The sequence below is a fragment of the Phodopus roborovskii genome, unplaced genomic scaffold, assembly GCF_943737965.1.
Source record: "Phodopus roborovskii unplaced genomic scaffold, PHOROB, whole genome shotgun sequence".
In the NCBI taxonomy this organism is placed as follows: domain Eukaryota; kingdom Metazoa; phylum Chordata; class Mammalia; order Rodentia; family Cricetidae; genus Phodopus; species Phodopus roborovskii.
In genome coordinates this window covers 5,343,258-5,356,028 of record NW_026126515.1, presented here as the reverse complement: position 1 = coordinate 5,356,028, position 12,771 = coordinate 5,343,258, and the positions used below count along the sequence as shown (strand labels likewise).

At 37.0% G+C, this 12,771-nt stretch overlaps 1 protein-coding gene across 8 annotated transcripts in view; it reads left to right on the top strand.

The window, feature by feature from the left end:
- Numb (NUMB endocytic adaptor protein) overlaps window positions 1-12,771 on the top strand; it is an 89,790-nt gene that overhangs the window by 51,346 nt on the left and 25,673 nt on the right. For all 8 annotated transcript variants that reach the window (XM_051196301.1, XM_051196305.1, XM_051196303.1 and 5 more), the window contains 2 exons: window positions 1,240-1,380; window positions 6,690-6,764. In XM_051196301.1, coding sequence (XP_051052258.1) covers window positions 1,255-1,380; window positions 6,690-6,764 — 201 coding nt within the window. In that variant the 5' untranslated portion in view covers window positions 1,240-1,254. The remainder of the gene's footprint in view (window positions 1-1,239; window positions 1,381-6,689; window positions 6,765-12,771) is intronic.

The following is a 12,771-nucleotide window of genomic DNA, read 5'->3' as shown; positions in this document are numbered from 1 at the left end:
AGAAACATAATGAGTCCCCTCTTAAAACATTTAGCCATTTTGCCTAACATTTCTGAGCTTCACGGTGACCCAGCAAGGTAACAGTTATCACCATATCTTACAGCAGTAGAAATTAAGAATTAGAAATTTTAATTTACTTGCTCCAGTCCCACTACCATCTATGGCAGCATAGCATTCAAACTCAGGCCTGTCTCATTATAAAGCTTACAAGGTTCTTTCACTTGTGCCAAAGTACTCTTGTTATATAAGTTAGATATTGACCAGAACCTTAGGCACGCATTGTTTACTAATCATGAGTACTTGTAGAACAGCATTCATTCGGTAAATATATGTGAGTAAGTATGGAAGTATGTACTTCTCTGCCTACCAGCTCTAAGAAGCATGGAAGTAAACAGGGAACGTGATAGAATCCTGTCCTTGCAGAGCTTATATTTCAGTGGAAATAGATAGAAACAAAAGATATCACAAAGTAAAGGCAGGGTTTAGAGAGGTAGCTTTTGCCTGTGGGTTCTATCCCCATCAGGGGACATGAGAAGTGACCAGAAAGAATAAAATAGGAAAAGATAAAAACAACTAAGGGCTCAAAGGCAGAGTGCTTGCCTGGTATGTACAGGGTTGTAGTTTCAATCCCTTGCCCTGCAAACAAGATGGGGAGGCATTTCTGTTCACTCAAGCAGCGTGAGCTATCCTGGCTATTGTCTAATATTCTTCAAGTCAGGAATGCCAGTGTCTTTTTCTTGTCTACCAGTAGTATAACTACAAATGAAGGGGGTAGGACAGAATATGAGAGTGAGTGAATAGTGGAACAAGGGCAGAGAAGAGATACTAAAGAGGTAAAACCAGTAAATAAGACCACAGAAAGAAAGAATGACAAGTTGGGCCTCTAGCTCAGTTGGCAAAATGTGTGCCTAGTATGCACACATCTTAGGTTCACTCCTTAGCACCACATAAACTGAGGCACAGTGGTACACTCCTGTAACCCCAGCAGTTGAAAGGAGGCAAAGGCATCACCTTTGTTGAGGGACATTTGTGATTGGAGGGGATTGTAGTTGTTCTTAAAATGATAGTCTGTTTAAACTTAACGTCACTCTAAGAGGATTGTACTAATGGCTTCTTTTCTCTGAAGCTATACCATCACATGGGACTTGAGGGTTTAGGGTGGGTTTTGTACTAAGATGGTGATCCAAAGTTTATTTAAGAAGATGATAACTGTTTGGCCCTTCTTTACTATTTCTGCAGGTTGTAAAAGTTAACATGAACAAACTACGGCAGAGTTTTAGGAGAAAGAAAGATGTTTATGTCCCAGAGGCCAGTCGTCCACATCAGTGGCAGACAGATGAAGAAGGAGTCCGAACTGGGAAGTGTAGCTTCCCAGTTAAGGTAAAAAACAATTATCTATGATTCTCTGTCAGGGGGAATTTTCTATGATAACCCATAGGATGTGAGATCCCATGAATCAGGGTCTTCCAAAAATTAATCACTCCATATTCTGCTTTAGTGGTAGAATTAAATGAGAAAAATATATTGCAGTTAATGATTTTCCTTTTTGTATTTAAATTATTTAAGTAAGAATTTCTGGCTGGGTGGTAGTGGTGCATGCCTTTAATCCCAGCACTCAGGAGGCCAGCCTGGTCTACATAGTAAGTTCCAGGACAGCCAGGGGTACACTGAGAAACCTTGTCTTGAAAAAAAAAAAAATGTAATTAATTAATAATAATAATGATTTCTGCTACATAATCTGGAATTAGTACAAATAAGAACACTTATTTGCATGTGCTAGGCAAGTACTCTAACACTGAGCTACATCCCCAGCCCTCTTATTTATTTGAGACAGGATCTCACTAAATTGTCCAGGCTGCCCTTTAATTTACCCTGTAGCCTTAAACTTGTGGTCCTCCTGCCTCAGCCTCCCAAGCAGGTGAGATTACCTAGAAGCCTGCACTATCAGGTTCGGCCAGATAAGACCACTTCTAATGAGAATGCAAATCCTAAAACATTTGAAGATCCTCAGATATCAAGAGTAAATTATTTTCAAAAGAAGAAGAAAAAAAAAAAAAAAAAACACTATTTCTCCTGACTCCCAGTGAGGGCTAAATGTTTTTTTTTTTTTTTTTTTTTTATTTCTCCAGTAATAATGCTGTAATCTCTTTACCTACTATAATTTTCTATCCAGTTGTAATTTATTCACTTTTATCGTGGTTTAGCCTGCATTCTTCTCTGTCTTCATTTGTAAACTCTTTTTCACCTAGCATTTGTGATTAGATTACTTTAGTTCTACTCTTGGTTTCCTGTACTTATAATTTTTGTTCCATTAATGCTAGATGATTTATCTTAATATTGCATCATAAAAATGAAACCACTTTCTCTTATTTTCAAATTTATACCAGCTGTTTTTATTTCATTTTCTTTACATATTAATAGGTCACTAATGTTTACATTGTCTCCTATAGACATTAATTAAATCTTCTATAGCTTTTGTTTATTCTAAAAGTGTTCATTGTGAGGCATTACATTTAATGTAAATCTAAGTAATTTACTCTAGTTTCTTCTCTTTGAAGCCATTGGTTCATTGATATATTTGACAGATTATTGCTGAATGTCTGCTGTCTGCTACCTAAAACAGATAGTGTTCTAGGTACGCAGTGAACAGCACAGACAAAATCCCTGCACAGTGTTTTCATGATAGTATATGTCAGAGAGTGAACAAACAGAATATCTGATATACCAGAAAGAAATTGTATATAAAGGGAATAAATGAGGGTAAATACAGTTTAAAATATGGCTAAGGAAGTCCTCATTAGGGGGAAAATGTTTGAGAAAATACCCAAAGAAATTGAGAAAATAAGCATGGCAGGTATCTAAAGAAACAGAATTAGATAAGGGAGCAGCTCTTCAGCAAGAGATGCCTAGCATAGTAAGAGGCACAGAGAAAGCCATTGTGTGCAGAACCAGAGGAGCAGATAGCCACGAAAGTGGGTAAGTAGAAAGTAGATTGTATAGTTTAGTACTTTCAAATAATATCACACCTACCAGCTGCATTCTTTTATACAAATTCAGTACTGTTTATAAATTCTGAATTAGTTTATAGTTCTATACTGGCACTTAATTATGTATATAAAGAAGAAATAAATTTTGCTAAAATTGTGTCGCACAAAAAAAGAAGTGTATTTTAAAAGGTAAAAGAGGGCCAGACGATAGTGGTGCACATCTTTAATCCAGCACTTGGGAGGCAGAGGCAGGTAGATCTCTAAGTTCAAAGGCAAAGTTCTAGATGAGGCTATCCTAGTCTATAAAGAGTTCAGGGTCAGCCAGTTGCTTTTCTACACAGAGAAACCCTGTCTGGAAAAACATTACCACCAACAACAACAACAAAAAAATGAGTTGCAAAATGTTGCCACTCCAGTTCTCCTATCCTTCATTCATGAATGGTCTATGTATTGTCATAAACTTTCCTGTATCTAATCTTCTGTTAGCTAGGTATGGCAAGGCAATAGTGAGGGAAATTCTGAGCTTAAATCCTACTTGAGCCATAAACAAGGTTATCAAAACTAGTGACTGCTCTGTCTGATCGGCTACTTTCTTTTGAAGAATAACATTAAGTAAATGTATATAAGAGCAGTAAACTATCAACCATGATTTCAACAGGATGGTTTTACATGTCCTTTATTTATTTAACAGAAAGATGGTTTTAGGTAGTTAGGAAAGACTTAGGAAGCAAAAGACGTGAGTTCTATTCTTGGCTCTGTCAGTTGACCAGTTAATATGACTTTGACTCTACTCATTTAACTTTATTGACAATCTTAATTCTTTCCAGCACTGAACTTCCACAATTATATGTCATAACTTACTCAGATGGAATTATACTCCAAATTTAAAAGATGAGAATATGAAATTATACTCCAAATTTTAAAGATGAGAATATTTTAATTTGACTTACTACTACACACATAACTTTGATACTGTTTTCTGTACATTTGCATACTATATTTGCTATATAGTGTGTTCTATATATGCATGATTAAATTCTTCATAGCTGGTTACAAATGAGTATTATTATTTTGTTTTTTTCTGCTGCTGGGAAGCACTCCCTGTGTGGTCTCTCACATCAGGCTCTATGTTTCTTCTCATGGATAACATTACCAAAGTAGGGGAAGGGGATCTAATTTTTAATTATTTTTCAAAAAGGGGAAAATGATTTAATTCATGAAGAATGCAATTTCACATAGCTTTTCTAGTGTACATTTTTATGAATAAAAGTTCCTTAGAGAGTTTGGGAAAGGCATAAACAAAAGAAGTTCCAGTGTCAAATATTCTAGCCATTAAAGCACAAGTCAGCTGCAATTTCTCAGTGAGATGGAGCCTCAGAGAAGAAAAGAGGCCTTTGAAATGTGTTTATTTCAGTGGACATGTTCTTAGTCTACTGAGACTCGGGGCTGATTCCCATTTTCAAATTTCTAAACAGATAATGACACTAAGGATCAGCACAAATATAAAATATTTTTGGGTTTTTGTTTTCTATCAAGTTTTCTTTCTTTGTTATTGTTGGCATAAGTAGTCACGTGTGGTCAGTTGAATTTATTGAGCTACATGGTAGAATGAAAATGAGTAGAAAATCTTGTATTTATTTCTAGAATCTAAAAGTAACTCATATAAAGGCCTGTTGTCATTTTATTCTATAAAATGAAAACATGTATCTCATGTCTATACTCAGAGATGAGAATTGTATCTGTCTAATTTTCAAAGCCTATATAAACCCGTGGTGTGTACACCGCCCATTGGTCGTGAGTATGAGAACTGGGAAATGCTTTATCTATTGGTTCAGCTCTGAAATTCTGAAATAACCAGTCCAAGTTTAGCCCAGGACTTCAAGCTTCTGTACTCTTAATAGCTTTTTGCTTCTTGGATCTCCCATGTAGCATCCTCTTTCTCAGGTTCTTTTCTGACTACGCAGATACTGTGAATTCTAGGTGTTTTCAGTTTTGCTGCTTCTACTGCTTCATAATCTCCACATTACTATAGGCTTCCCACAGCTCCTGGGCTTTCTCTGGATTTAGGAATTTCCCTTCCTGGACCTCACATCACAGCTAGAGTACTTCTTACCAGAATGTCTTCGTGACCCATTTCACTGCCCTGGCTTTATTTTTTTTTTTTTTTTTAGCTAGAGATTCCAAAGACGGATATGGGAAAGGTAAACTTGGAAATTAGTGATGCCTCGAATTACCATATTCTCATTCTTTTATTTTCTTTTCAGAATCTCAGTCGCTGCTCCAATGCACTGTTTCCAGATTTTATGGTTTCTTTTAGTGGGGGGCTTAGGGTGTGTGTACTAAGTGTTCTCCATCTTTCCTGGAACCTGATTCTGAGTTGCCCTTAAGAAAACACTTGTGGAGCTAGAAAATGGTCATGCACACCTTTAATCCCAACATTGGGAGGCAGAGGCAGGTGGATCTCTTGAGTTTGAGGCCAGCCTGGTCTACAAGGTGAGTTCCAGGACAGGCTCTAAAAGTCATACAGCAAAACTCTGTCTGGAAAAACAAAAACAAAAAATCCTGTCTTGAAAAATCAAAAACAAAAGGAAAAAAAAAAAGGAAGGAAAGAAGGAAGGATGCAAAGACTCACACAAACGCATGCACAAACGCACACACACAGGCACTTGTAGGTCCTGTATGATAATGTGTATTTGTAGTCCCAGCCACTCCAGAGGCTGAGATATGAAGATCATGAGTTCAAAGCCAGCCTGAGGTGCATAACAAGATCTTGTCTATTAGGGGAGGAGGGAGGAAGCCCTTAGAATATGGGATCAGGAGCATATTGCCACCATGCCTTTTGCTCTAACCTGAGACTAATAATAAGGTTTAGTTTAAATTATAATCACCTTATTAAAAAAAAAACAAAAAAACTCATTCTTATATTCCCACTGTCTCTAGGGTTAAGTGCAGACTCATTTCAGTACTCAGAATCTCCAAGCTCTTATAGCTCATATTCCAGGCAACAGGAATACTTGCTGATTATTACACATAATTGTTTGTGTTTTTCTCTCAGCCCATGATAATTTCTGAACCTTATAATTCTTCCTCCTCAAATTCTACACATCTGTGTGTGTGTATATTTGTGAGTGTGTGTGCACACGTGTGTGTATATTCATGAGTGTGTGTGTATGTTTGTGTGTGTGTGTGTGTGTGTGTGTGTGTGTGTACGCATGCATGTGATCACATGTATGCCATGATGCATGAGTAAAGGTCAGAGGACAGTTTCAGGATTGGCTCTCCCTCTTCCATGTGGGTTCTAGGGATTGAACTCAGGTTGTCAACTTTGTTAGCAAGCACCTTATCAGCTGAGCCATCTTGCCTATCGTGTTCATACTTTTCATGCTAGATGTACATATTTTGTCTTAGGCTCATTACATGTGGAGAATTGTATCTCACTCAGGTTATTATGCACTTGAATCCATAAGTTCAAATAACATTTAGTGACTGTCATATACTTTTTCATTTATTTACCTAATAATTCTAAAATATTCTAAATTTCATTCCTATGAAAACACTAAGTGACTAAAATAAGATTACCTTCACTTTTCTACTTGGAGTTTCTTGATACAGGTCTTTAATTTTCCATCATCTGCTATCTACTAGATAAATAGCTTCTCAATAAACATCAACAGAACTAACTCCTTTCCCTTCTCTCCACAGTACCTTGGCCATGTAGAAGTTGATGAGTCGAGAGGAATGCACATCTGTGAAGATGCTGTAAAAAGACTGAAAGCTGTATGTATTTGGTGGTTGCTAATATTGATCTATATGCTGTCAATATTTTCTTACAAGATTGTGCTCATTGCATTTTAGCCAGCCAGTATCCAGTAAGAGCAGTGTGTTCTATCACGGCAAAAGATGTGGGCTTACTGAAAAAGAGAACATCTCATGTTTTCTGTTCAAAAGTACAGATTGTAAAGACCAGCTCCTGCATTATCCTAATATGCTTTTCACTTATTATGGCCCCAAAACAAGCAGTATGTAATCTGATAGAGGATACTATTCCAGAATCAGCACAGAAATGATACAGTTAACTTCATTATGATACTTGGATGATAACACTGTTAAGTTTAAATCTGTAAGGAAAAGTTGTCCAGGGACAAGAGTGGAAAATGCCTTAGTGATGCCTGATGGGAAGGACTTCCATTATCGTTACTGACACATCTTTCTTCCTATGTCTCTCTGACACAAACAACATACTTTTCTTCCTTTTGCATAAACTTGAAATGTATAACTCCTTTTCAAGATAATGTTTACCTTGCTTGTTACACCATAGAATACATGCTACATTCATGCTTGTGTATTTAATAAGGGAGATAAAGTATTCACAGTTGATGAAGGGTCATATTGAAGTTATTTTCCTGTTTCAACATGTCTTAGGGCTGTCCCATAACTAACTCTTGAGGCCCCCTTCCCAGCCTTCCTTCTCCAGTGTAGAGCCATCCCCTCTTCACTGTGAAAGCTTTAAGCATCACTTCTGCATGTGCCTATCCCCAAACAGCATTAAATCCATGTGACTTTGGGTTTGCTGGTGTGAACAGTTTGGCTACTAATGAGTGCTTCTTATTTCTCAGTTTGCTTAATAGCAAAAACTTTTCTGCTTTATTGATATAGTTTATGTATTCCCTCAGTATAAAATATGTAAAATTTAAAAATAGATCATCATGTGTGGTGGCAAATAGCCAAGTGTGGTGGTGCAAGCCTTCAATCCCAGCACTCAGGAAGCAGAGGCAGGAGGATCTCTGTGAGTTCAAGGCCAGCCTGGTCTACAAAACAATTTCCAGGGCAGTTAGTGTTGTTACACAGATACCTGTCTCAAAAAAAAAAAAACAAAAAAAAAACCAAGACAAATAAAAATACAACAAAGAGGTAAATTTTACTTTGGAATAAATGCCTGACTTAAAGAAAAGTAGGAAAATAACTTAGTTGTAGACAATAAATAAATACTCTGTGTACAAATGGTACACATACATCATACATTCATCTTTATATATATATAAAACCCTTTATCTCAGATTTTGTATATTTAACTTTGAAACAAGCTTGTTTTACATGTCAGTCCCAGTTCCCTCTCCCCTCCTCCCCTGTGTTCCCCCACTCCCTATTCTATATCCTTTCTGCTCCCCAGGGAGGGTGAGGCCTTCCATGGGGAGCCTACAAAGTCTATAATCATTTGGAGCAGGGCCTAGGCCGTCCCACGACATTTAAATTCTTAAATGGTAGAAGCCCAGAAAGTTTCCTTGACTTCATCAATGTTAAGAGAACTTAATGTCTATGTTCTGTGGTCCATGAACAAGTTTGACAGATTTTTCTCTGTTATATAACTATTCCCTAATTAAATACAGACCATGATAATTTAGCTTTCCATTTTTATCCAATCTAGTTTAAAAGAGAAATGAAAGTTTTAGATTTTTTCTCTTATAAAATAATTTTCTATTCCTCTAGAATGATAAACCAGATGAGTTTAACTAAGCATGCTTTAAAAATAATTATATAACCTCCTTAAAGAATGTTTTTGTTTCTTCCTTCTTTTTTGAGGTAGTTTCTTTTAGCTCAGTATATACCCCAAGCTAGTCTCAAGTTTCTGATCCTGGCTTGCCTCCCAAGTGATAGAATTACAGGCATGAGCCCCCATTCCCAGACTAAAGAATATTTTATATCAGTCACTAATGATGGGAAACAATAGACAAACCAGGAAACAGGGAAAGGAGGAGACAAGGTAGATGGTTTAGCAGTTAAAGGGGCTTGCTGCTCTTGCAGAGGACTCAAATTCAGTTCCCAGCACCCTCTTGATGTGACCCCCAGCTGCCTATAACTCCAACTCCAGAGGATCTAATGCCATCTTCTGGCCTCTGTGATCACCACATATGTGTACACAAACCCACATTCATACACACATAACTAAAAATTAAAAATTAAAAAATAATTTAAAATCCTAAGAAGCAGATTAGATCATCCTAAAATAAACTATAGTTATTAAAGTCTTAAAATGTACATTACTTAGGGTTATGAGGCCACTGTGGAATTAGCCTTTAGAAAATCTTTTAATTCAGGGCTGGAGAGATGGCTCAGCAGTTAAGAGCACTGGCTGCTCTTCAAGAGGACCCAGGTTCAATTCCCAACACCTACATGGCAGCTCACAACTGTAAGTCAAATTCCAGGGGATCTGGCACCCTCATACAGACACACATGCAGGCAAAACACTAATGTGCATAAATAAGTGAATATTTAAAAGGAAAATCTCTTCTTCTTCTTCGGTGCTGAATAGCACACCCAGGGCCTCACAGGAGCCAAGCACTTGGTCAAGTCACAACTCTAGCACTACTATCTAGTTTTGGTATCTGTCTTAGCTGGGTTTTTGAGACAGCCTCAACTTCCAGAACATTATCCTCCTCAGCCTCCTGGGTATGTCACTTCATCTGGGTCTTAACTTAAAAAGAATGAGAGAGAGAGAGAGAGAGAGAGAGAGAGAGAGAGAGAGAGAGAGAAACAGCTCTTTACTATGTAGGAAAAATATGTTTATTGTATAAATTACAAATAAACCCCAAGATTTATAAATAGGGGCTGGAGAGATGGCTCAGTGATTAAGCAGTGGTTCTCTGCTCTTCCAGAGGACCCAGGTTTGATTTCCAGCACACCCACATGGTGGTTCACAGCCACCTGTAACTCCAGTTCTAGGGGAATCTGATGCCTGCCTTCTTCTGGCATCCAAGAGCCCCAGGCATATGTGGTATTCAACATATGTGCAGGTAGAAAACCCATGCACATAAAATTAATTTTTAAAAAATACTTATTAAATAAAAATCTATCCTAATTGCAAATGTAGGCAATATTTAAATATCTAGTTTTTATTGCTGCTGCTGTTGGGGTTTTCAGCTTTTTTGAGACAGGGCCGCAAACTCTTAGTCCTCTGGCCTCTACTTCCCACATACTGGAAGGACAGGTACAAGCCATTTCACTCTGCTCAGAACCTAGTTTAAAGCTAATTTTTTTTTTTGTTGAATAGATTTTTTGTTGTTGTTTTACTTCGAAAACAAGATTATTGTTTTAGGACTATGACTGCTTGAATAACAATTGTTATGCTTTTATATTCACCATAAATATAACCTAAATTTTCATTTTAAAAGTTATAGTTATGTAGGACCAGAGAGTTGGTTACAACTCACAAGGCTCTAATCTCTGAGCTGTGAGCATGAAGGCAAAGATCTCTGAGGCTCACGCACTAACAGGTGTAGGTGAGTTAGTGTACTCTTAGTTCAGAGGGACAAAAAACAATATGGAACAGTTAAAGAGCACACCTGCATCATCCTCTGGCATAGTCAGGAAAATTAGGACAATTATATAGACTTGCATTGGCAAACGTGTTCAAAAATTAAATTGGATTTTGGGGTGATGGGTAAACTTGTGTTTGTTATGCTCAATAAAACATCACTGTTCTGTAGGTAAGCTAATGCTATACTCAAGCAGTCATAGGATGAATTCAGGATATTTCTCACGAACCCACGTCTCTGTGGTTTTGTTGTTGTTGTTGTTTTTATCTTCTCATATTTCCACTACGTAGAGCTATTGGGTACCTTTTTTTCTTTGATAGCGTTCTTTTAACAGATAATCTATCTAGGATCTGTAGCCTTCTGTGTCCTATTCTTATGTTGTATCAAAAGAAATGTCATTAGTGTTTGTTTGTTTGTTTAAAGATCATAAAACTTCCTGAATGAGTTTTAAATAAATGGAAAAAAGTTGAAGGAGTATACAAAGGTACAGAGGATTAAAGAAACAAAATACCTTTGGAAATCTGTTTGAATATCAAAGCTTTAAAATACAAAGAATTGTGTAGCTCACATTCCAGTTAAGCAGCAAAACAGACGTATTAAGCCTGGCATTGTGATTGACCTGTAAACCAGAAAACTCAATTTCTAGTGGTTTTAACTTGTATTAGAGGCCATTGGCAAAGTTGACATTCTCCAGTGAATAAAATAGAATCAGGATAGTTTTTAAAATGTGTACCTCAGACCATTTCTTACCCTCATATACATAAAGTAACAATTATTTTGAAATCATTTAATTTGTGACATAATTCAATAATTAGCTACTACAAAACTTAGATTGTATAGAATTAATTTCAGAAATGGCTGTTGCTTAGTTGTGTTGCCTGTATGTTACAGGGTGGTAGCTATTGTTGCTCAGCAGTGAGCACTGTAATTATTGTATCAAGCTTTGCCTTGCTTCACTGTGATCAAAAATGCCTTTTATTTCATTCCATTGCTTCTGATTATCTCTCTTTCTCTGCCTTAGTTTTAGATTTGTTTCAGTATATAACTAGTTCCTAGTATGTTGGGTTTTTATTCACTATTTGATATATTTGTTTTAATATATGTTCTTATTTTAGCAGGTAAAAGAATCATAACCTGTTTTTTTTTTAAAGAACATTAATATTCTCTAACCCATTATCTGTCTTTTATATATTTTGCATGTCACTTTTTTTTTTTTCATTAACATCTGAGGTCTTTTATAAGAAAAAGAAAAAAACTCCCATCTTTAACAAGAGCTTTTCCAGGAGCTGAATTAAATATTAACTGTCACCCCACCCCCACCCCCTATGAGAGAATGTGAATCTTTAATTTTGGCTGCATCCTTGAAACCTGAGCATTACTAGTCTAACAAAACTAGGGCCACCAAACTTGGCAGCAGAAGTCAGTCTTGCTGTGACAGCTACCTGGATCACATGGTTATTTTCCCAGCACTCAGAAGGCAGAGGCAGATCAATCTCTTGTGAGTTTCAGGCCAGCCTGGTCTACATAGTGAATTCCAGGCTACTTAGTGAGACCCTGTTTCAACAAAACAAAACAACAAATTGATGGTAGGACCATAGATTGTCAATGACTCCCTTATCTTGATAGTTGATAATTATATAGTTATATCAATGCAGAATTCTTTGCTCTAAAAGAACATTTAAAAAGGAAACAAAAACCTGTTTCTTAAATTCCATTTGTGGACTATGAGCCTAATTTGGTTCTCCTGTATTTTTTCTATGTCCCACTGTAAACATTAGACTTAGATCCTTCATAATGGTTTATGCTGACCTGGAATAGATCCTACCATTTCTGTATGTTGTAGAATTGATGAACACACACATATACAGACTTATATTAATGGATGTGGACCACCTGGGACTAAGCTCCCTGAATTAGAAAGGGTGTGGCAAGAACTGTTGAGGTATACTCATGATTTAGCTTTATGGGTTGCCATTTTTGTGTTTTGTCAAGCTTGCTGTTGCAGGGCATCAAATTCAGAGCCTAACAGCATGGGAAACATGCTCTACTAACAAGGTGGTGGTTTGCTTTTGATCTGGACTCTCACTATAAAGGCCAGGCTGACCTGGAGCTTCTTCACAGGTTCCTGTTTAATTTTATTTCTTTACGAGACAGGCTTTTTACTATGATGTCAAGGCTGACCCTGAATTCCTGGGCTCGGGCAGCCTTGCCTTTGCCTCCTAAAGAGCTAAGGTGATGGGCACATGCCACCACATTTGACTACCGTTGATTTTAAGTAGAAAAATGTATATGGAGCTAAGCTATTTGTTACTATTATAAATTTTAAATACAAAAATCATGCCCAGCTGGTATGTCCTGGGCCATTGCTCTGCTGCCAAATTTGGATGATCTCTGTTGGAAAATAGATTCCTAAATTAAGTAGCTGCACTGCATGAATACAGGCTCTGAATCCCTCTCTTTCCAGGGATTCT